Here is a 22,925-nt window from a genome sequence, read left to right on the forward strand (position 1 = left end):
TATATTATAAAAGTGAAAAATGCAAACAATAATTTGGCATCTAAAATATTTAAAGCATTTATTTATTTCAGTATACATATAAAAAAATATGCTTCTATGTTATTAACGTCTGTTACCCCAAGGTCACCTATGTTGAGTAATTATTGAAGGTCTCCCTAACTATCCTATTTTTATGCTTCTGCTGAAAAATTATTTCATTATTTAAACAAATAAAATCTAAATAATTAAAATAATTATGATAAACCTACATTCTAAATACATTCTTCGTTTAAAAAATAAAATAAAAATGTGTATGAAAAAAAGTTTAATGTGTTCTTGATGCTGAACTAATGTAGAATGTGTTAGACAATCAAAACATCGGAGAAAAGAGCTCCATATGTTTTTATGAACAATTATACAACCCGCTGATTTAGTGGTGTGCCAAAAAAAGCTGCAAATCAACATTTTAATGTTTAGGAAGCTTTATGAAACTGGAAGCAATGCTGATTGTACTATGAAAAAATGTGCAGTAATTTCAAGTAAAAGTAAAAGAAATTCATGCTCCAATTTGAAATCAATTTATTAACAGAAAACACTGATGAAAATCTTAATCATAAAAAACCTAATAAGCAAGTAGCAAATCCGTCACTTTTTCTCATAAATAAGAGAACCCTAGTGGTTACTTTTCCATCTTGCTTTCGAGGAAAGAACAGGCAGTCTCTGTTTATGATAATAAATCATAATCTGACACCATGAAGAAGAAAGCAGTGATAAGCTCCTCCCACAGTGATTACACAACCAGTGCTTTGCCTTCAGCTCACGTGCAGCGTGTGTAACATGGGGGAAGCCCGGCACAGTCAGAACACACACCTCGTGTTCATCTGCATTGAGTCACACTACATGCAGGGATGGTTCATCCATACAGCTGAATTTCAGTGCTGCTGGTCTTGAGGGTTACATTTTTTTGTGTCAAGTCTTTTGCATGCTTCTACATCACTCAAAGCCTAAAGCCCAGGTGAGGGGGTTGCTCAGTGTTGCAAAAGGTTATGTATGCATGCAATGCGGTTTGCAGAGGGATTTCATCATTGCTCTGCTTAAGGCTGGGGTTATTTCTCCAAAGAACGGTCAGATTGCTCTCTGCCTGACATGACACCTCCAACAGCTCCAAACTGACCACGAACATCTGAGGGGAATCAACTAGAAGGATTTTTTTTTTTCAACTTTAATGTCAATAAATGAAATCTGAAGTACATAAGTGACTTAGAAAAAAAGTGAAAGACACAATACTTTTTTCCAAAAAACTAAAAATCGAAATTTTTCCCAACTTTTGGCCTACAGTTTATGTATGAAGCATATAATAGAAAACCCAAAACAAGCTTAACTATTGAAAAAAAATGCATAAAATACTTCACAGTATCACACTACAGACAACGGGATGTTTCTAAGCAATTTAGATAAGCTTCCACATTCCAGCGTAAATCAACCATCACTGACATACAACACATAACTCTCGCCATACTTCACACATTACACCTGAAGGTATTATGACAACATGTCAAATCATGTCGGCGATGGTAAATGATGATTTTGCAAGCATAACTTATATACAAAAACAGCTTCAGCTATGTGGATTGAGCTGAAATATTATGACATAATGTTGTTGTACATTCATTGTAAAAAATATATTATGGTAATGCTACCATGATTTGTGTGATTTTTACTATTAGTATGCATCTTACTATGAAGTAGAAGAGCAAAACAAATGCTTCATAAAAATAACTATATCTGTCCTTTTAAGGCAAGGCATGCGCTTCTTTTTCCTCTGAGAGCAGCATTCGCTCTTGGGATACTTCTGGTTATTGATCTTATCTTAATACTTCATTTTGCCAGCTTCATGTATTGACCCTATTGCATATCAGCCATCTGTTGACAAAAATATCTTGGTAAACATCAGGGGGAAAAGTGTTTGGCAGAAGGTGCGTTTAGTTTGTTAAGATGGAATCGATTGGAGGCTTTATGGTAATGACAAATGATGACATCCAATAATAAATCCATGCACTGCTATGCCCCTGTTGAAATTCATCCAATTTCATTTCTTAAACCTTCTAAACAGTCCACTTTGGGGAAGGGGTTAAAGATCGACACATGAATCAGTAAACAATTTTAAACTGAAATCTATTTTCATAACATTTAAAGAGATTTTATTTGAACACATGTATAGCATAGCTTTTCATTAAACAGGAAGTTTCAGAAATGTTCAGTCCAAACTGACACGGAGGGCTGAATATTTCAGATCAGAAGATTAATGGTTCTGCTATCGTCACATGTGCAGTACATGGTTAAAAGTTCTGTCTCTTCAGAGGATAAATTATGCATTTCCTCGCTTTTTCTGAGCTTGGACAGCCTTGTATCCGTCACGATCAGTCCATATTTTGTTACCTTCCTGAAGAAGAGGTGGTTTATAAGCAACGTCTGGATTATGGCAGCAGCTGCCTGCCATGTGCATTTCATCTCATCTGAGACGCTGTATGATATCTCAAAGTAATGCTGTTTTTGCACTTCATAAATGTGTGTGCTGCTATAGAATATAATTAAATAATTTATCCTGTAGAGTTGAGTTATTGTTATTGTGTAATGCTGGATCTCTTCCCAGTCTCTGTACAGTATTATAGCACTTCCCTTGAAAACCATAAAATATTTGTTGTGCAATCATAACGGGGAAAAGATCACCGTATTGTTTCTGTGGAAGTGTGGCATATGGGCTTACCACAGGATCAGAACACAAACGGTATTAATGCTTTCCTTGATTTAGGATAGTCTTCAAACTTTGTGAGATACCATCTGTAAAATTAAATTACAACACATTACAAAACAATCTCATATAATGATGTCATCATACAATAAAAATGTGTATTGGTGGATCTGTCTAGAACACGTCTACAAAAACAGAGAAATAATAAAAAAAAAATAGTAAAAGCTTTCTTTTAATGAAATAAAAAGTGGCTTTATATATATATATAGAGAGAGAGAGAGAGAGAGAGAGAGAGAGAGAGGTTGAAATCAGTGTTATTTTAGTTTCTCCTAGATATTATTATAGTATATACATTAATATTTTGCATTAGTTTTTATTTTTATATTTTGACTTTAGTTATTGTTTCATTTCATTTTAATTGGTTCATGCTATTGTCTATAGATTTATTATTAAAAAAAAATATTAAAAAAAAATTAAATTTCACAATGCACATAGTCCTAAAATGATTCTTGAATTAATTATGACTCAGACATGAGAATTGAAAGCATACAAAGTTTTTTGTTTCTTTGATAATTGCAATCAGATTGGGCAAGAATGTTTGATATGGTAATGTCTTACTTGTGGTGGGCCACTCCTCTGTTGCACAGCACAATGAGAGTGAAGAGAGCAAAAGCTGCACTGTGGACCGAGTGAGCAGCCAGAGCAAATCCACTCCATTCCACGATCTCCCCAAAGAAGTTTGCTCCTGATACATACTCAAACAAGCCCCCTACAAACAGAAATACTTATGTAGAGATATTTGATCGGAAGACATCACAATAACAATGTGTTTCCTGAACAATAAAAAACATGAGTCTTATTAAGTGTGAAACCATCTGACTAGCATGTTGTCTTTTTATATATGTCAGAAAAAAAGCATGTCTTTATTCATATTTTTTAAGGGCTTACCGACTCACATTATTATGCATATTGTGATTTTTAATTTAATTTATTTATTTGATAATACCCTCTAAAGTTGTGATGGTAGCTTTGAAACACTTAAAGAAAAAAGTAAGTGAAGTAAAAGATGATTACATTTGCATCTTGCACGGACTGTATGGGAAAAGACAAACTACTAGCATCTCTGGAGCAGGGTGGTCCTGACAAGTTGATAAGGCAATGAGTCACGAACAGAAAGGGCATCTATTATTATTTTCTTTCAGAGGCAAAGTCAGATTCAAAGGGAAATAGATTTTTTGCATTGTATTAACATTTAAACCAGCACTGAAGAGGACGCCTTAGCACCGAGCGGTGTGTGCTGTGGTTCTTCAGTGCTCTTATTTAGTACTCTTGAATTTGCATGTATATTGGCAATTTCATGATTTCATGATTGGCAATTTCATGATCAATTTCATTGAAATTTTATGATAATTTTTGTATTTAGAATATTCATATATTGTGGTAAAATCTAAATGCTGTTTGTAAAATTCTGTGATTTTTTTATGTGAAACATTTTAGTCAATTTCGATCCATGATTTTATGCCACACTTCCCACTCTAACACATTTCCAATTCATAAATTGGTATTTTACCTCTAGGTATCTTATAGTCTGTCTCTCCAGGCTTACGGAGGTTCCTGAGAATATGGTCAGAGTGAATATTAATGGAGCATCCCAGGAACCACATACAAGACCCTGAGAAAAAAACAATACAAAAAAATATAAAATACAGTAAAAAAAAAAAAAAGTACTATTGTAAAATATTATTATTTTTTACAATTTAAAATAACTATTTTCTATTTTAATATATTTTAAATTGTAATTTATTTCTGTAATGCTAATCTGAATTTTTCAGCATCATTACTCCAGTCTTCAGTGTCACATGATCCTTCAGAAATCACTCTAATATACTAATTTGGTTCGCATAACCATGACAGGTCAGCGAGAGTTCAGAGATTTTACCAATATCTCTACCCTGCAGTGGTCAAAGTTACAGTAGCCAGTCAGCTGACCAACTATAAGGTCAAGAGAAATGATCTGGAACATGAGACTAACAAAGACCCTACGAAGTAGCTATTTATGTCTCTTCCTTGACCAGTAGAGAGCATGCATTGTGCTGTGTCGTGTGCTGATGGATGAATTCCAGCATCAGCTCTTAAAAAGTATATAAAAACAAACACTATATTCTTGTATGAAAGAGGATAAGCAGAATGATGGAAATGACACTTAGACACTGAATATTTACTCCCTAGCACCTACCTATGATGAAGCAGGGATGTGTGACCCATCCAGGTGGGTAATCTGCATAGTGACTCAGGTATCTCGCCTGCAGGTACCCATTATAAATGCAGAAGACAAAGGCCAGGACAAACGAGATCAATGGTGTGGATTTCCCTCCTCGAATTAAAAATGGGTAGATGAGGGACCTAAGAGAAATACATGTTTCAGATATAGTGTATAAAATAACACATTGCATGGTAAAATGAGGTTATTTACTCATGCATGTCCAATGTCCATATATATTTTTTTCTTTTTTACGTTGTAGATCATAAAATCTAAAATCATACCTTTGCAAATAATGAAAAATGAACATGAGCAGAAGTAACTGATTGGGCAGGTGCGTTATCTTTGCACAGTGACGCCAAAGCACTAAACTCAAAGGCACCAGAAAAGCAGGCAGCTCCTGAACAAACCAGGCAAGTTTAACATTCACAGGGAACCCATACCGGCTGGATGCATATCTGCCATAAGGCACGTGCTCATAGAGTAAAGTCACAAAAGTTATGAATCCCATAACCATCATCAAGTACGATAAACAGACCAAAACGTAAACTTCTTGCTCCTCCGAGAGGAATAATGTCCTCTGAATAGCGTCCATTATTGCTTATACAACTTAAGTAGAAGCAAGGTACAGCTAATGTTTGATAACTCGTGCACATGCACAAAACAAACTGACATCGCGAAGAATCCTGGAAGACACGCCCATAATACGGGTTTCGCCAATCAAGAAAGACAGTGGGCGGGGCATGTCAGAAACACGCCTTAATATAAGCAATTTCTAAAAGCTAGTGCTGCATAAGCTTTTTTTTGTTTATTTATCTTTTACTGTTAATTTCCTATTTCAATATGTTTAACAAATTTAGTCAAATGCAGAATTAAATATTGAAATGCAAAACAACATCCACATATTTCATATAATTTCGATTTTGTTTTTATATAGCTGTACCATTGTAAGTTGTATATTATTCTTCTGACAATTAATTAATAAGGATTGAAGGTCAAAGGTGTAAAGGCAGAGAAGCTTCTGCATTTAAGTCAGGCAATATTGTGGACACCGAGTAAGCGGTCTTTCAGTCGAGTGTGCGCTTGTTTAGATTGCGTCACGAACACGTGAATTCAGCAGGAGCTCAGAAGCGCAGTTCAGTTAAAACGCATCGTTTATATCCAGAGTTATATGCGTGTCCAAAATGGGCAGGAAAAACAGAAACAGACAAAGAGCTCAGCAGAACAGAGACGGAAGACCAGAAGGGAAAAGAAACCGAGATGATGCTGTGAGTTTGCTAACTGCTCTAGCTTCTTAATTTTCTTCCCCGTGCCAACACTGCAGATTCATTTCTGGATATGATTTATGCTGCACGGTGATTGCACTCATCATATAGTTCTGTCATTGTGATTGTGCATCATATAAAACAGTTTGAGGGTAATCTCAAGGTAAATGACATGCAGGAAGCTAGTAATAGTCACTCACGTGGGTTGTTTTGGCAGGGCTGGGGAGCTGGATACTCTGAGATCATCAAGGAGAACAAACTCTTCGAGCATTACTACACAGAGCTGAAGATCGTCCCCGAGGGAGAGTTTGAGCAGTTCATGGAGGCCATGAGAGAGCCCCTGCCAGCTACAATACGCATCACTGGATACAAGAGGTGACCTGATGCTTTCTGAAGTTATCATAGAAGGACACACAGTGCTTTGACTGCCACATCGTTTGAATTAGGACTTAATTGGTTGAAAAATACTAGTTAGATTATTTACTGCTGTCCAAATCGTGATTTACCACTTTTCCAGTTACCACTGACCATCATTTTAGATTGACAACTTTCACGGATAGTTGAGAAGACCTTGTGATTTCATGAGCTTGTAACGATATGCTCTTGTCACGATTCTGTTTGATATATGATACTGATACCATAATATGATACTCTTATGATACTTACATTTGTTTAAATTATTACTTATAAGGCATGACTAAAGTACTGTTCATTTATATCCAGGGATGCAACGTAAGTTATTTTTATTGACTTCCATGAAATTGTTTGCAAAATATTAGATAAAAAAAAAAAAAAGCAATGTTGTTTTGGCAAGGGACTAAAATGAAATAAGATGAAGTTGTACTAAAATGACAAACTCGAATAAAAAAAAAATTAAAGCTACTTAGAAATATTTTAAAATGTCAAAAGCACATTACAATTGCTGCAATTGATCCTGTTTTAATTTTAAACATGAATTTATACCGCGATATTAAATAACACTGCACATATGATAAACAGTTAAAAGAAAGTACTGTTTATTAAAATGCTAGATTTGCTGCGATATTATATTAGGGCCGGACTTAATTCTATAAGATTGGGCTTGGTCCTGCTCTCCCATGCAGAGTGTGCGATGACGACACCAGAATAGAAATATTCATTGTTCTGCTTTACTAAAATCATAATTATTTAAGACACACTCTGTACCTCTCTACATAGGTTGAAAAAGTTTTGAAGTTTATTAATAAACATGAAAGCTCAAATGTCTGACTTTCTTGGTTTACCATATTTGATGCAAATTTTTTACTTAAACCTTAATTTTAGATTGAGTATACACCGTATATTTTTTCGGTCCACAATACTTCTTGCTTGCATATATGCATGCATGTGTGTATTTATATATGCATAATAAATATACACAATACACACAATGTTAACAAACTTATTTTGGATGTGATTATTTGCAATTAATTGTTTGACATCACTAACAATTCAACTTTTTTTTTCAATTCAAGCTGTTTAATGAGCTGTAACAAAACATGAGTGTAATTCAACAATGTTGTAGTCACATCTCTTGTGTATGAAGAACAGTAACAAAAATACATAAAGAAGAAAAAACTGGCACTTTATTTGTGTTTCACAGTTCTTTGTTCCTTTTTCAACCCCTGTAATCAGTCACGCCAAAGAAATCCTTCATACTCTTAAAGAGAAATACTTCAAAGAGGTGCAGGATCTTGAGGTGGATGGGCAGAAGATCGAGGCTCCTCAGCCCTTAAGTTGGTAAGATGAATAAAAAACTATTTGCTTATGTCTTTTACCTTTTAAATGAGTTCTGAATGTCTTTGGAAATCTGTAAAAGGTTAGTCTCACTGTGCTGTTACAGGTATCCTGATGAACTGGCGTGGCACACTAACCTGAGCAGAAAGATTCTGCGCAAATCCCCGCTCCTGGAGAAATTCCACCAGTTCTTGGTCAGCGAAACCGAATCGGTAAATAAAAAATCAGCAACTCCTATCATGGAACTTCATTTTTTTTTTTTTTTTTTTTTTTTATGAATGCAAATATTGTTTGTGACAAGCCATTGTTTTAATCCTGTTTCCTCAATCAGGGGAATATTAGCAGACAGGAAGCAGTCAGTATGATTCCTCCTCTTCTACTGAAAATTGAGCCTCAGCATAAGGTACATCTTCAACAGCACCATCACGAGTTTCCTTAATTAAAAACCAGCTGGGTGTTTTTCTGTTCCATGTGTTTTCTGCACCTAGAGAATCTTTCTAATTGTGAGGTCTCCTCTCCCTCTTTCTGCCTCGTCTGACTAGATTCTGGACATGTGTGCAGCTCCAGGATCAAAGACTGCTCAACTAATAGAGATGCTTCACTCAGACATGGACGTACCTTTCCCTGGTAAACAGTTACTCATCAGTATGGGTTTAAGTTTAAGATGATCATATCTCATAAGGTATCCTCTACTGGTCTCTTCTGTGTCTTCAGAGGGTTTTGTAATTGCCAATGATGTGGATAACAAGCGCTGTTACCTGCTGGTCCACCAGGCCAAGAGATTAAACAGTCCATGTATTATGGTGGTCAACCATGACGCCTCTAGTATCCCACGTCTGCACTTTGATCAGGACGGGAAGAAGGAAGTCCTGTTTTACGACCGAATCCTGTGTGATGTACCCTGCAGGTGAGTTGTGTGGTTGCCAGGTTGGGAAGTTTAAGTAAACCACAGAGCAGAAGATGTTTTTTCATGAGAAAAGCACTGATTGGGGGATTTGAAGTATTGACATCTGGCAACCAGATCCATGAAAGGTTGTGGAGGCTTGTTACCAATGCAATATAATGGAAATGGCAAATTAAAGTGATGCACCTTCAAGATATATAACTAGCAGGCAAATATCGAAACTGATTACTGGTATGCTTAAACCATGATCATGATTAAAATGCAATTTATCTTGCAGCCTTAAATGACTTAATTACTGAATTAAAGAAATAAAGCCATATTGAAACTGAAAATATAAATATAAACGGTCTTTCAAAATATTAAAATACTATAATAGTATATAAATGATGATACACAAACCCCCCATACACTTACACTATATACAACCCAACTTAAAATAATTATTATTTTAGCAAAGTATAAGGTCATAGATGCCATACAGAAAAATAAGTGGCTCAACCTTTTAATTATAAAACCTGGAACTGATTTTAGTGTATATGAAATGAGTTTGTGTGGCTTCTGATTGGTTTTAGTTAGGTGTCTTTCAACCCGCCCAATCTTTCTGGAAAAAACCCCCCTTAAAATTCGGTGTTGATCTTCTCGCAAACTTCGCAGAAGCTTCAACCTTACAGTCTGGTTCGTGATTATTGGTTGCTTAAAATGTCATCTGCTGGTCTCTTCTAAGCGGTTATAAGTCAAAATAAGATGCAAGGAGATCAGTCTGGGTACTTTTGATGTGGATTATTAAAAATATTCTGTAGATGTATAAACTGCTTTCTTGTACACAGATAATGAAATTCAGATTGTCCACAGTGTATGTAGGGATCATATTTATAGATGCGCACACATACCAGATCTCTGTGTTTACAGTCGAGCAGTGAATCTCTTCCCAGTGTGTAACATCATATAGCAGGGTTTATAGCTGGTGGAGTCTATACTCGGTCTGCAGCAGAATCAGGTGCCAAGCACAACACTGTCTGCCTCCTTACCAGCAGGCCAAACAACACACACACACACACACACACACACACATACACAGTGTGGTCAGCCTGGTTTTGCTGCCTAAACATTTCTCTCCATCGGTGAAATGATTTGAAGTGGACTTTAAGATGTGATTATGGCTTGCCTTTTTGCCTGAGTAGGATTGTAGTTTCATAACTTTGAGTTCATTCCTGAATGAACGAACAAATGAAAGCACTTTTATTTGATTCAAAATTTGCTGCATTGTTAACCAAACACTGATGCAGTTGATAAAAAAAAAAGGCATATGAGCTCGTAAGATCACAGGAAACTCTTAAAAGTTAATACAGTTAATACAGGAAATAAATTTGGTAATAATACCTCTATCTGTAATCTAGTAAAGAATCACTAATTATAACAAGTAACTGGAGTTACTTACTTTGTAATCGTAATCAGATTACATTTTCAAGTAACTAATAAACAGGGTGCACGGAGGTATGCAAATACATATGTTGACAAGCAGGCATGACAGCCTATCATAATGTTCGGACCGAATAATCTGATTGGTCGAGCATTTTATGGTCCTAAACAGATTATATAAATTCATATAAATACATTTAGACCACTTAACTTAATGATTGTTATCGGGATGTCAGGAGACTTTCAACCAGCATAACAAAAAAAATGTTTGATCCAAATCACATACCCTGCCTTTAAATGTAATAAGGAAACCATAAAATAAAGTGTAACATGAAATGATATGAAATTGCATTGCAATTAAACGGCAAACAATAAACTTTTTCTCTACAGTGGAGATGGAACGATGAGGAAAAACATTGATGTGTGGAAAAAATGGACAACCAGCAACAGCCTCCATCTCCATGGGTAAGACTAGTCCAGTTCATTTGGCCAGTGTTCAGAATAGTGTACTATAACTGTTTTTCCAGTGTGTAATTTGTGTGCTGTGAATACAGGCTTTCTGCAAACACACAGAGCTTTAAATGTGAACTGGTGGATCGATAAGAAGACATTTGCATTATAAAAATCTAAACTGTATAGGGGTGTGTGATATGCATGGCCTATGATACAATTGTAGTATCTGTTTTAATGATGTACGATTTGATATTGTCGAGTATATCACGAAAAGCAAACAAAACACACCTACAGAGTGCATGCATACATTAGTTGAAGAAGTCTAGTAAGTTAAAGGGTTCACCCATAAATGCAATTCTGTCATTAATTATTCACCTTCGTTCATCTTCAGAACACAAATTAAGATATTTTTGACAGAATCTGAGAGCTCTCTGACCCTCCATAGACCGCAAGGATATTACCAAGATCAATGCACAGAAACGCACCAAAGACATCAGTAAAGTAGTTAGTGTGACATCAGGGATTCAACTTTAATATTACAAAGCTACAAGAATACTTTTTGTGCGCAAAGAAAACGATAACATTTTAGCAATTGAGCAATTCTTATACTTAAGTTACCGTCTTCCGCCATTTTGGAGAGTACACCAGAACGTAATCCGCAGTGTTTGCGTTCAGTAGACAGCTTGCGCATGCTGAACTTAAACAACGCTTAACAGTCTCTGACAGCAGATGGCGCTAGACTGCAGTAAATTCAGCCTTTGCTCTAGAAACCCCATAAATAAAGCAGCTGCTACTTTCTAAAACACATTTAAATTATAGCCATTCAGATTTGTGTATTTACTGTGGTGTTCATCACAGCGCCAAATACTTAAATACTTGAACTTAATAGGCTATTTATTTACCTTTTTTCATTTTAATCTGGATATTGTTTGAAAGCATTTTAATTCTTTATTGTTCATACACACTTTACATTAGGGCTTCATTAGTTAACATTAGTTAATTCATTAGTTAACATAAACTGCCAATTGAAAATTCTTCTGAACATTCATTAATCTTAAATATTCCAATATTTAATAATATTTCATTTGAAAAGTAGCAACTGTATTATTTAATGAGCTAACATGAACTAAGACTTTCATTTATTTTTTAACAAAGATTAAAAGCTTCTGTAGCAAATGTAGCTATTGCTCATCGTGAATATTAAAGGTTAACTAATGAGGTCTTGTTGTAAAGTGATACCTATGGGTCTTTATAGTTGTTTAGCACTTTAATCAGTGTAAAACTTTTTATTTTTAGTATTTATTGTATTTAAATGATCAGTTATTTTTGTTATAAGAAAAAATGTTATTTAAACTTTAAAACTTTTTTTAAACTAAATTTCAAGAAACTTTCCAATGTCTAATTTTAATGCATTATTGCTGAATAAAAATATAAATTTTACATACACATACAGATTATTTATTTCATCAGATGACTTAGATCAAGACATTTATTTATACTACTTGTGTACACAACTGCATTGAAGTCAATATATCATAGTTTTGCACTACAGAGTATACGGTTCAGTTAGCAGTACTCCATTCTGAACGTGTCCCAGTGTTTTCATGCTCTCCGATGAACCCAAAGGTCTTGATACATGAAGATCAATGTGTCTGGAGCTTAAGCACTTTGGCAGCAGCAGTGAATCAGCAGTGATGTGTTTGCTATACCTCGTTAATGAAACGAGATGTTGTTATCTTTAGGTTGCACTGTCAGCATGGGTCTGTGTGTGTGTGTGTGTGTGTCTGTTCTCAAGCTGCAGTGGTTGCAGAACAGAGCAGTTTGTTATGCTCTTAAGTGTGCGTGTCTTTTCCATTCCTCTGTTTGTCTGTCAGGCTGCAGATCAGGATCGCAGTGCGAGGTGTGGAGCAGCTGGCAGTAGGGGGCAGGATGGTGTACTCCACCTGCTCTCTGAACCCCATCGAGGATGAAGCGGTTATCGCTGCTCTGCTGGAGAAGAGTGAAGGTATGTCTGCTGTCCTCCGGCTTCTGCCTCAGAAACATTTCTGCCCCGTTTCCTAAGTTTTATTTTAGGACCTTTCTTATTTGAATTTATCACAATATTTTAATGAAAGTTAAGAAATTTTCACCCCAGTTCTAATTACCATTATATAGCTTTTAAGTGTTTCCTACTTTTTTTTTTTGTTTGTTTGTTTTTTTCTCATGTGGCTTTTTTTGTTTGTTTTTACTTTCTGCAAATTTTTAAAAATAATTTAAAATCTGCAAATATAAAAATAATTTTAATTAATATTTCTGTTTTAACTTTTGAAGTCTTAGTAATTTTGTTGTGTTTTTGTCTATGAATGAAAATGGTTTTGGATTTTTTATGAATTTATTTTATTTAGTTTCAGTTAATGTAGTCTAGGTTGAGGGGAAAAACTGGTGTTTTCCTTTAAGCTGCATGTATTAGTCTTATTTCTCCTTCATCTTTTTTTTTTTCTAATCTCACTCTGCTGTGGTGGTTTCTTCACTCTTCATTATTTCCCAGGTGCTTTAGAGTTAGCAGATGCCTCTGCAGATCTCCCAGGACTCAAATATATGCCTGGAGTTACATCTTGGAAGGTAATGAAGCATTAGCCTCCACTCTCTGACATCAGTTTCTGTTTCTGCTTATGAATGTTGAGTTTGCCCTGGTTTACGTCTTTTGCGTTTCCCTTCATTGACTGCAGCGAGGGCATTAGACTCTAGTTAACAATAGTCCTCACTGGAGCCCACAATAAAGCTCTTTTGATAATCCAAGATATCTTGGTAACATTATTAAAATAACATGCCTATGCTCGTGATAGCCTCTCTAACCAAATTGAAAGTCATCAGATCTTGTACTCTGGTTTTGATATTGTAAAGTTCAGACAGTGATGCAGAGTGAACATGACATGTGTGGTTGGCAACTTGGAGGCTAGTCTTTAAAGGAGACCTATTATGCCCCTTTTTACAAGATGTAATATAAGTCTCTGGTGTCCCTAGAATGTGTCTGTGACGTTTCAGCTCATAATAACCCACAGATCATTTATTAGTTCAAATTTTCCCCCATGGCGTCAGAGCTATTAAGTGTTTATTGTACATTAATCACCAATAGGACCAAACACAAACATTTCAGCTCCATGTCCCCTTGAGCAGAAACATTTGTGTTTTATCCTATTGGCTATTAATTTAAAATAAACCCTAAAGAGAAGACTACTTTGTGAGTGCGGATCGTGGTCTTATATACCTACTTAATAGACTGACGCATAAAAGTAAACGATTAAGTGACAGAAGAGCTTTCTGGAAATGCTTGCTAAATAAAAAAAAACTAAACAAATTGCTTTAGAAAAAAGGTAGTGTGACCTAGCTCTGTGCTCTTTTAAAGGTAATGTCCAAAGAGGGTCAGTGGTTCTCTGACTGGTCAGAGGTGCCAGCAAGTCGACACACTCAGATCAGACCCACCATGTTTCCACCAACAGACCCAGAGAAGTTGGCCAATATGAAGCTGGAGAGATGGTGAGTTTGTTTCGATCTTATATATGTGTCTATAACAGAAACATAACTGCTTCAAACCGTTTCTGCACATGCTTGTGTTGTTCCAGATCTCTCCTCCAGATGGTAGTATACAACCACAGTAAAAGTGACTGTGTGTGTGATCCTAACGTACTCTGTCTCCAGTCATTATGGTTCATTTGTTTGTGTTTTCAGTATGAGAATATTGCCCCATCACCAGAACACGGGTGGGTTTTTTGTGGCTGTGTTGGTGAAGAAGGAGCCCATGCCATGGAACCGGCGTTACCCAAAGGTATTAGAAACCTCAAATACATGCAGACAGAGCACTGAAGTTGTATGGGAGTTATTTTGCTTATTTTTATGGTATCTTTTTGTCATTTTAATATATATATATATATATATATACACACACACATTTAGTATATATTTTGAAAAAAGTAGCTTTTTTATATTTATAGTATTATATTTAATATTATATATAAATATATTTAATATTTATATATACATAATAAATAAACACCGTACACATGAAGTCCACATAAAGATTCATCATCTGACAGCACTAGTTTCCATCATAGTTTGTGCGCATGTTTTCCTACTGGATAGGAAATGTATCCTACATAGTTGAGTGCACAAGTTTTTTTTTTATGTGCATTTTTTAGAATTTATGCACTTTTTTGTGTTTTCATCAAGCGTTTTAAAAATAGGTGGATGGAAACATGGCTGTTGTCTCAGTCCTCTCTTTGTCTGTAGCTTCGTAATAAGGAGGTGAACTCCTCCAGTGAGGCGGCTGCTGCAGAGGAGCTGCAGGAGGGGGAGTCTCTCGCTGACGTCCCACCAGCAGACGGCTCATCCACTGATGCCCCTGTGGAAGCGCCAGAGGGCGAGACTCCTGCAGAGGGAAACCCGTCTGTCCCAGACACCCCTGACCCTTCAGAGGTCAAGAAAGATCATGTCTGTGGGTGAGTATCTTCAGCTAGGTGTGTATGCGGCTGCAGCAGTCACCCTATTGTTCTCTCTGAGCTGTGGATTTTGGGACGCACCAAAGAAGACATTTTGGCTGATGAGTGTTTTAATAATCAGTAGATCTATTATCTATGTTATATATTTGTTGGTTTTAAACATTTAATTAACAAGATATTGGTAAAGTAATATTAAAATAAATCAATACAATGGCAAGAAAATCAGTAGCATTTTTAGGGTGTCCATTATCACGGCAGGATGGTCATGTCCATAGTTCCCAAATGAGAAAGTTTGCTCAAGAAATTTCAAACACAGTCCTGTTAACATCATCTCGTTAATGTGTAATACTACTACTACTACTACTAATAATAACTAATGGTAATCAATTTGTCTGTTACATAATATTACAATAACAATAGTTAATATTCTAGCAACGACATAAATAACAAGCAAATCTAATTATTATTATTATTATTATTATTATTATTATTATTAGAATGGTTTAAAACAACCATTTTAGCTGTTAATAACAACCATTTAATAATAAAATAACTATTTTATAAACACTACTGTATTATAAAACAAATAACTGATAATAAGCAATGCATGGTTATTTGTATTATATAACATACATTGATTATTATCATATTATATCATAGTAATGTATTACTTTAAAAATATTATTAAATTATTTTTTATTAGAACCGTTATTTTTTTATATTTTTTTTTACTGTTACATATTAGACACTTGGACAAAATTAATTTCAAAATAACGTTTCCATCTGGAAGCTACGTGAATTGCTCTGTAAATATCTCCTTACTGTGAAAATAATAGCACTATATTTAAGATAAAGAGTATGAATGTGTTTTAATTGTTGAACAGACATTCTACTTGTATAGTTATTTGATGACAGTTTGAACCATTTATTGTTTCTTAACCTGTTGTGTCCCATAATAGTTAGGTATAATAGAAAATCAGCAACTGTGCAGTTTTCTTTAAGAATTCAGAGAGAATCCATTTCAATCCGTTGGCTCTCAGGCGTTGCTTGTGCTGTTGATTTCACCTCCCCCTAAAGGACGGTGTGTGCTCCTGCAGTTGTGCTCCACATTGACATGAAGTGCTCTGTCTGTTCCAGCCCCCCTCCTCCAAAGAAGATGAAACTCTTTGGCTTCAAAGAGGATCCTTTTGTGTTTCTGAAAGAGGATGACCCCATCTTCTCTCCTCTCCAGTGAGTGCCTTTCCTCTCCAGTTACAAAGACTCGCTGCTCAATACAAATACTGTCTTTACAAAAGCTCTAATATCTTGCTTTTTTTTTTTTTTGTTAAGCAGTATTTTTCTGATCCCAGTGTGTGTTTGTTAAGCCTGAATATATATGCTCTGAGTGGGCTGGGACCTTTGTGTGTGTGTAGCATTTATCTGTTATTACACTATAAATCCAATGTGACCAATCAGATGAATGGATGATATGATCATTATCGTTCAGTCACTGTGACTCTGTCTTTTGTTTGTGATGAATGTGATTTATTTTCTCACACAGATGCACAGTGCCACAGTGCTGGAAACCCGCCATTTTGACTTGTTGGAGACAACGCCTCTGCTCCATATGTCGCAGCGTGTTCAGCGCTGTGTGCATATGTGCGTTTTTTTTCCTTCTGTCTAACCATCATTTATTTTATGCTGTGATATCTCTTTGTCTCCTGTAGAGCTTTCTACGACCTGTCTCCAGATTTCCCCAAGCTGAACGTATTGACTCGCACCCGCGAAGGAAAGAAGAGGAACCTGTACATGGTGTCCAAAGAGCTCCGCAATGTTCTGCTCAACAACAGCGAGAGAATGAAGGCAAGAGCAGACACACACACACACACACACACACTCTCTAATGGGCCTTCGTCAGTGCTAGCAGTGATTGAGGATGGCGTACAGACAGATGGGGACAGCAGCCTCGCTATGATCTCATCTCTATCTTTGCTCTACTGCCTTCACATTCATCAAGTATGAAACAACCATCTGCTGCTAATGTAAACAGACATCACTGGAGTTACGTTACAACAAAGAAACACTCTGTAAACACTTACACACCACGTCCTTTGTTGTATTGTTTGTGTTAGGAGTAATTCACATGCTGTAATGTTAATTGGCTAGTAATGCAGAACTATTAAAACTTTTTTTAAACTTGGTTTTAATTTATTTATAAACAATTAAACAAAGATAAAGAAGATAATTAAATATTAATTTTATTATTTTGTTATAATTGTCATTATATATAATTATCATATATATATATATATATATATATATATATATATATATATATATATATATATATATATATTAGAAAATCTCTTTACATTATAGTGCGAGTAATATAGTAATAATTCTATATTAATATTATAGTATAGTAATATACACAACTAATTATTAGTAACAGTAAGTATTAATAGTAATATTAGTAAGTGATATTAAAACATATTTATTAAAATCAAAAGCTGTATCTATTAATGTTACTTAATGGACTTGCATTGCTAACATGAAGTAACAATAAACCGTTGAATTTTAATAGCTAATGTTATAAATATAAAACATAAGTACTGTTAGAAATGTTTGTTGGTAGTTGGTGTTAGTTGATGGATGCATTAACTGATATTAACCTGTGGTACCTTACTGTAAAGTTTTACCAAATTAATAAAAAATAATAATAATCTAGCTGCAAAGCACTGTTGTAGATGGAGATCTTCAAGTCAAGTGTCTGTCTTTCTGCAGGTTATAAACACGGGCGTGAAGGTCTGGTCCAGAAATAATGATGGAGAACAGTTTGGTTGTGCTTTCAGACTGGCTCAGGAGGTGGGTGCATGTAAAAAAACAAAAAAAACAAAACAAAAACACGCACCCAAAATGGATTAATCCTAAATGAATTAGAATAAAGATAGGGTTGTTTGTAGACGTGTTTTCATTATTTAAAAATCATATTAAAATATATTTTTCAAGTTGAAAAGCAGCAGCCTAATCCCAAAGATATGTCTTCAAGATATAATGGTTTGATTTCACACGCAATTTAGACCAGAAAGGCTTTGGATATTAAGTTGTACTGCAGTAATCCGTCTATAACTAAAGCAACACTCAGATATCTCTGTTGTCTCTGATGTTTTTTTGCTAAAAAACTAGGTTTAGTGGTCTTTAGGGAAACAAGTTAATCTCAATGTGCCGTTTATAACCTCCTGTCTGCTCTAGAGGGAACTTCCATTACCATTTTCCACTACAGTCTATTGATTTTTAGCTAGAGGAAGATCTGTTCTGCAAATTTTGTGTGTGTATTTATTCTTCCCAAAGACAAAGGAATAAATTAAAACATGTATGCTGCTTTCCAAGGCTGAGTTAATGGCAAAGGGGAATGCATTTGTGCACTAGACTTAATCATCCTGTGGTTACATGATTTTCTAAATGCTATATGTGTGTTTCAAGAAGTCTTTTGAGTTCTTGACTCTATGCTGCTGTCTGTCTTTAGGGTATTTACACGCTATGCCCCTACATCAGAGGCCGAATCATCAAAATCGGCGTGGAGGACGTGAAGGTGCTCCTCACGCAGGAAAACCCCTTCTTCAGCGAGCTTGGAGATGATGCTCACACTCAGGCCAAGAAACTTGGTCAGTGTCATTCAGAGTCCTGCTAATGCCACTTGTGTTTTAAGACCATGAACGCTTGAAATCTTCACCATGTTAAAATGTATAGGCTTTTTTTTATTTTATTTTTTGCTGTTTTGAATGATAATTTGTTAAGGTTCACTCAACTTTTTACATGCATGCAATCACATTAGATTGAATTTTTGATATGTAACAATTTATAAAATATAGAAATCATTATAGAAAATATGAAAATCCCCAAATCATGGAAAAGGTTGTTGCCACTTAACCGATGTGATTTCTAGCTCTCAAAAACTCAGTTTCATATATTTCAGTCAGGATTTCGCTTGCATCACAGTACTGAAATGCTTTAGTAAGGGTTATTAATGGTCTCTTACTTTGGGCAGTCTGTCCATACTCTTATTACTTGATCTCAGCTCATCTTTTGATACTGTCTGTCATAAGTTATTACTCCTACGTCTTTCAGAGATTGGCATCTCAGGAGCTGTATTATCCTGGTTTTCCTCCTATCTGACAGACAGAAAATGCTACATCACCCTGCATAACTGTACATCACCCACTGTCATACTCGAACAGGGTGTTCCACAGGGCTCAGTTCTCAGCCCTTCAGTATTTACATCATGCCCCTTGGATAAATTATTTGCCACCATGGTTTTCAGTACCACTGCTATGTCGACTATATACTGCACATTTTACACATAAATTTCATGTAATTAATTGTATATATTTTATTTGCTAAAATGTTATAATTTCTATATGTATATATTTGTGTATAGATATTAATCTGGTGTTCTAGTAGTTGCTGTGACACTTGTCAATATGGTCAAACAGCCTGTGACAAATTCCCATGTTAAGACCAGAACCTTTGGCTTTTACTCTTTCATGAAGCTCATGTGATGCACATTACATCCAACAAATGCGTGTTTTTTTTTTTTTTTTGACATTGCTGATGTATTCAAAATCTTGATCTAAAAAGCATATGTTGTTCTCTCTTTCTCCAGAAATGGGCAGCATTGTATTACGATACCTACCAGATCCACAGTAAGTGCTCATGTTCTCAATCCATATTATGTCAATGTTCTATCATTCTATCATATATCTGTACTAAAGCCCAGTGAACTATGTAGAGTACTTTCTTCTAAGACAAAATGGAACTAGTAATTTTTCCAATAGTTTGGTGTTAGCATGTTGCTAAGCTAACAGGACAACATAATGGAAAAATACTAAAATTCACATTTTTTAATATGTTATGCACAGATATTGAGTAAATCAAGCTAGAATCACAATTCATTCTGGAATTTCTTTATATGTGTGAAGGCTAAATGTAGTTCTGCCTTGGATATGAACCAAAATCAGATCGGTTTTCTGTATTTTAGAGATCAGGTGAAATCTTAACGTGCGCTCTAGGTAGACGTCTGGCAATGTATTTGAGCGTCACTCGTGCTGGGACTCCTGTGGCGGTGGCTGGGAGGTGTGCAGTGTTGTATGTACACAGAGGGCTCTGTGATGCCACTCCTACTATTCTTCAGCCAGTCAGGAGACAAATGAATGGAGATTGAGCGCTTTGTAGCCATTATACCCCTTGTCTGATAATTAAAGGGCTCGAACTGATGCACCGGTTTCCTCTTCACAGATAAACAGCTCTTCATTGTCTCTCTAAGCAGAAAGCTCATTGTTTGGCCCACCAGACAGTCATGTTTCTCGTTGATGGGCTCTTACTGTGTAGAAAACTAGTCAATCCAGCTGGAAACGGTGTCCTTTTATCTCTGTCCCTCTCTTTCTGTCACACACACAAACACACCCACCATTTTAATCCGTAAACTCTGGTTTTGTGCCCATGTATGGCTGTGCTTACACCAGATATTTCTGTAGATTGGTTTGTTTGTTTTATTTGATATTTTAAGTAGTTCACATATTTATTTTTGATATTCAGATGTTTGTTTGATTTAATTTGTTAGATTGTTTATTATTTTTACATTTATTTAGATTTTCATTTATATTTTAGATATTTTTTATTTTATTATTATTATTTTTATTTTTTATTTTTTTTTTATTTGTTTATTAATTAGATTTTTTTTTAAGTATGTAAACTTCTATTCTAGACACTGTATAAAATGTATTTATTTAAATTGAAGAAATGTACAACATTCTGTGCACTGTATGTTAGACGAAAATATTCTCATAAGGGTTAACCGACCCTTTGCTAAAATATTTCCAATTTACTATTATTTATAGCAAGGAATATATATGGAAGCCATGTTTCAACCGTGCAAACACACCAATGCACAATTCTAGTTCAGGTCCATCAAAGTTCATCTGCTACACTGCTAGCTCATCTGTGATCATGTGATCTGTGATAAACTCAACTCATGCAAGTTCTTTATTGTGCATCAAGGAGTAGAATAGAGTTTTGAAACTGAATCTCAAACAGCCCTTTTCAGTATTCACAACAAATGGTCTGTTTGATAAACGTTCGCCACACAGCATTATTGCTCCATTCCTTTTTGTGCTAGACAACATGTCTAAATTAGCCTCATGGCATCATGGGAATCTATGAATAGGTCCATTTATTTTCTCATTAATATGAGCCCCCACAAAGCACATACTCTAATATTGACGTGCATGCACTTGTTCTTCACCGTTTCATCACAGTGAGTGACACGAGCCGAGAGTAGCTCTGATGTCACTGTGATTAGCGGCGCGTGGCGCTGTGGTGTCATCCTCCTCTGCTGGCAGAGTGCTGCTGGCTCCCCACATGAAAACATGACGGCCCGTTCCAGCACAGCGCGCCTGATCATCTTTCACTCTCTTTTTCCATCCGTCTGATCACAGGCGCTCTTAAAGTGCCCCGACCGCCATCCCTGTCACACTCCACTTCGGTTCCTGGCGCTGTCTGCACTGTAGCTGATCAATAATTTGCTCATTTTCCTCTCCCCTTCTTCTGTCTTGCTTTCTCCTCTCCTTGTTCTCTCCGTCACTCATTCTTCGGCTCTTTTCCCTCTTGTATAAACTTAAGTTTTCTTTCTTCTCCTCTCTCCAGGGATCTTGATGCTCCTCAGTGCCCTATAGATTTGTGCGGCTGGAGGGGAAAAACTTCCATCAGGCCTTTCGTCTCACGTAATGAGTGTCTTCATTACCTCCGGATGGTGGGGGTGGAAGTCTTCCGTGACAAACAGGGCAAGAGGAACGGCGGTTCAACAGAAACCCAGGAAGGAAGCACAGAAGATGCCGAGGGACTGAGCCGAGAGGCAGATCTCTTAGAACAGGAAGGTGAAGAAACGGAGCCAAACAGTTCAGAGTGCAACATTAATGGCACAGAACCTGTAAGCAGCACTTGTGATGGGCCTCCAAGTTAGCGATCTAAGCCCTTAGTATGGGTCAGGAGAAAAATGAAAGGCTCCACTAGACCTTCCGGTTTTGTATTTTGTTTGTTTTTTCCCCAGACTGCACACTTGTACAGGAGCATCTGGTTGGCTAACTTCTGAAGAAATCCATGCAAGGATTTTTATTTCATCAGAGCTTTTTAAAATCTTGATTAAAGCATTTGCTGTTTGTTTTTATAGTTATTTTTTTTTTTTCAAGGGACAAATTTAATGTTTTGCATTAGTGTCTAGGGGCTGCACACTAGCTCAGTCTTAAAATGCTTTTCATTTTCTCAGATGTATATGATTTACGCATTGTACATTGTATCAATTTGTTCATTGTTACAAAACTTGCAATAAACGGCATTTGTCAATATTTCAGTATAGTTTGGCACCATTTTCAGTGGTGTATATATGCCACATTTAAGTGTGCTGTAGTAAGAGGGAAAAACTGTACATGAGAATAGTATGTTCAAATTTGCATTCAAGCCACAGGAGAGTATTTTTAATTACAGTGAAGTGATTCAACTGATGCTGTAGATCACATAACAGTAGCTTTGTTTCCATTACCCATCAACATGGGCAAATTGAATTTCAATTACACAAAAACTTGCATATTTTAGGTGGTTTTTCAGGCAATTCAAAAAAGGAATATATCGT

General features: G+C 35.8%; 2 protein-coding genes across 4 annotated transcripts; one reads left to right on the forward strand and one right to left on the reverse strand.

The window, feature by feature from the left end:
• Positions 1-2,157: 2,157 nt before the first annotated feature.
• LOC127978765 (3-oxo-5-alpha-steroid 4-dehydrogenase 1) lies at positions 2,158-5,681 on the reverse strand. 3 transcript variants are annotated; one of them, XM_052583654.1, is made up of 6 exons: positions 5,276-5,681; positions 4,968-5,134; positions 4,302-4,403; positions 3,350-3,500; positions 2,747-2,820; positions 2,158-2,422 (listed from the first exon to the last, which is right to left on the reverse strand). In XM_052583654.1, exons 1-5 carry the CDS (start codon positions 5,584-5,586, stop codon positions 2,754-2,756), a joined length of 798 nt encoding a protein of 265 aa, XP_052439614.1. In that variant the 5' UTR covers positions 5,587-5,681; the 3' UTR covers positions 2,158-2,422; positions 2,747-2,753. The 3 variants fall into 3 exon arrangements, with proteins under 3 accessions (XP_052439614.1, XP_052439613.1, XP_052439615.1); XM_052583653.1 differs by having other exon boundaries at positions 2,158-2,820; XM_052583655.1 differs by lacking the exon at positions 4,302-4,403 and having other exon boundaries at positions 2,158-2,820.
• Positions 5,682-6,042: 361 nt separating this feature from the next.
• nsun2 (NOP2/Sun RNA methyltransferase 2) lies at positions 6,043-22,641 on the forward strand. Its single transcript, XM_052585065.1, has 19 exons — positions 6,043-6,259; positions 6,474-6,631; positions 7,910-8,014; positions 8,118-8,223; positions 8,343-8,414; positions 8,554-8,638; positions 8,726-8,918; positions 10,725-10,799; positions 12,662-12,792; positions 13,315-13,388; positions 14,173-14,303; positions 14,496-14,592; positions 15,054-15,262; positions 16,400-16,492; positions 16,969-17,104; positions 18,026-18,106; positions 18,768-18,906; positions 19,905-19,944; positions 21,944-22,641. The coding sequence occupies exons 1-19, from the start codon at positions 6,176-6,178 to the stop codon at positions 22,257-22,259; spliced, it is 2,325 nt and encodes a 774-aa protein (XP_052441025.1). The 5' UTR covers positions 6,043-6,175; the 3' UTR covers positions 22,260-22,641.
• The last annotated feature ends 284 nt before the right edge of the window (positions 22,642-22,925 follow it).

The sequence above is a fragment of the Carassius gibelio genome, chromosome B19, assembly GCF_023724105.1.
Source record: "Carassius gibelio isolate Cgi1373 ecotype wild population from Czech Republic chromosome B19, carGib1.2-hapl.c, whole genome shotgun sequence".
NCBI classification, from domain to species: domain Eukaryota; kingdom Metazoa; phylum Chordata; class Actinopteri; order Cypriniformes; family Cyprinidae; genus Carassius; species Carassius gibelio.

Coding starts and splice junctions, on each gene's coding strand:
- LOC127978765 (XM_052583654.1), bottom strand. CDS start 5,586: ATGGACGCTATTCAGAGGACATTATTCCTCTCGGAGGAGCAAGAAGTT. Junction 5,135..5,275: donor ATTTTTCATTATTTGCAAAG/GTATGATTTTAG, acceptor TATTTCTCTTAG/GTCCCTCATCTACCCATTTT. Junction 4,404..4,967: donor ACATCCCTGCTTCATCATAG/GTAGGTGCTAGG, acceptor TTTTTTTCTCAG/GGTCTTGTATGTGGTTCCTG.
- nsun2 (XM_052585065.1), top strand. CDS start 6,176: ATGGGCAGGAAAAACAGAAACAGACAAAGAGCTCAGCAGAACAGAGAC. Junction 8,919..10,724: donor CTGTGTGATGTACCCTGCAG/GTGAGTTGTGTG, acceptor TTTTCTCTACAG/TGGAGATGGAACGATGAGGA. Junction 16,493..16,968: donor CCCATCTTCTCTCCTCTCCA/GTGAGTGCCTTT, acceptor TGTCTCCTGTAG/AGCTTTCTACGACCTGTCTC.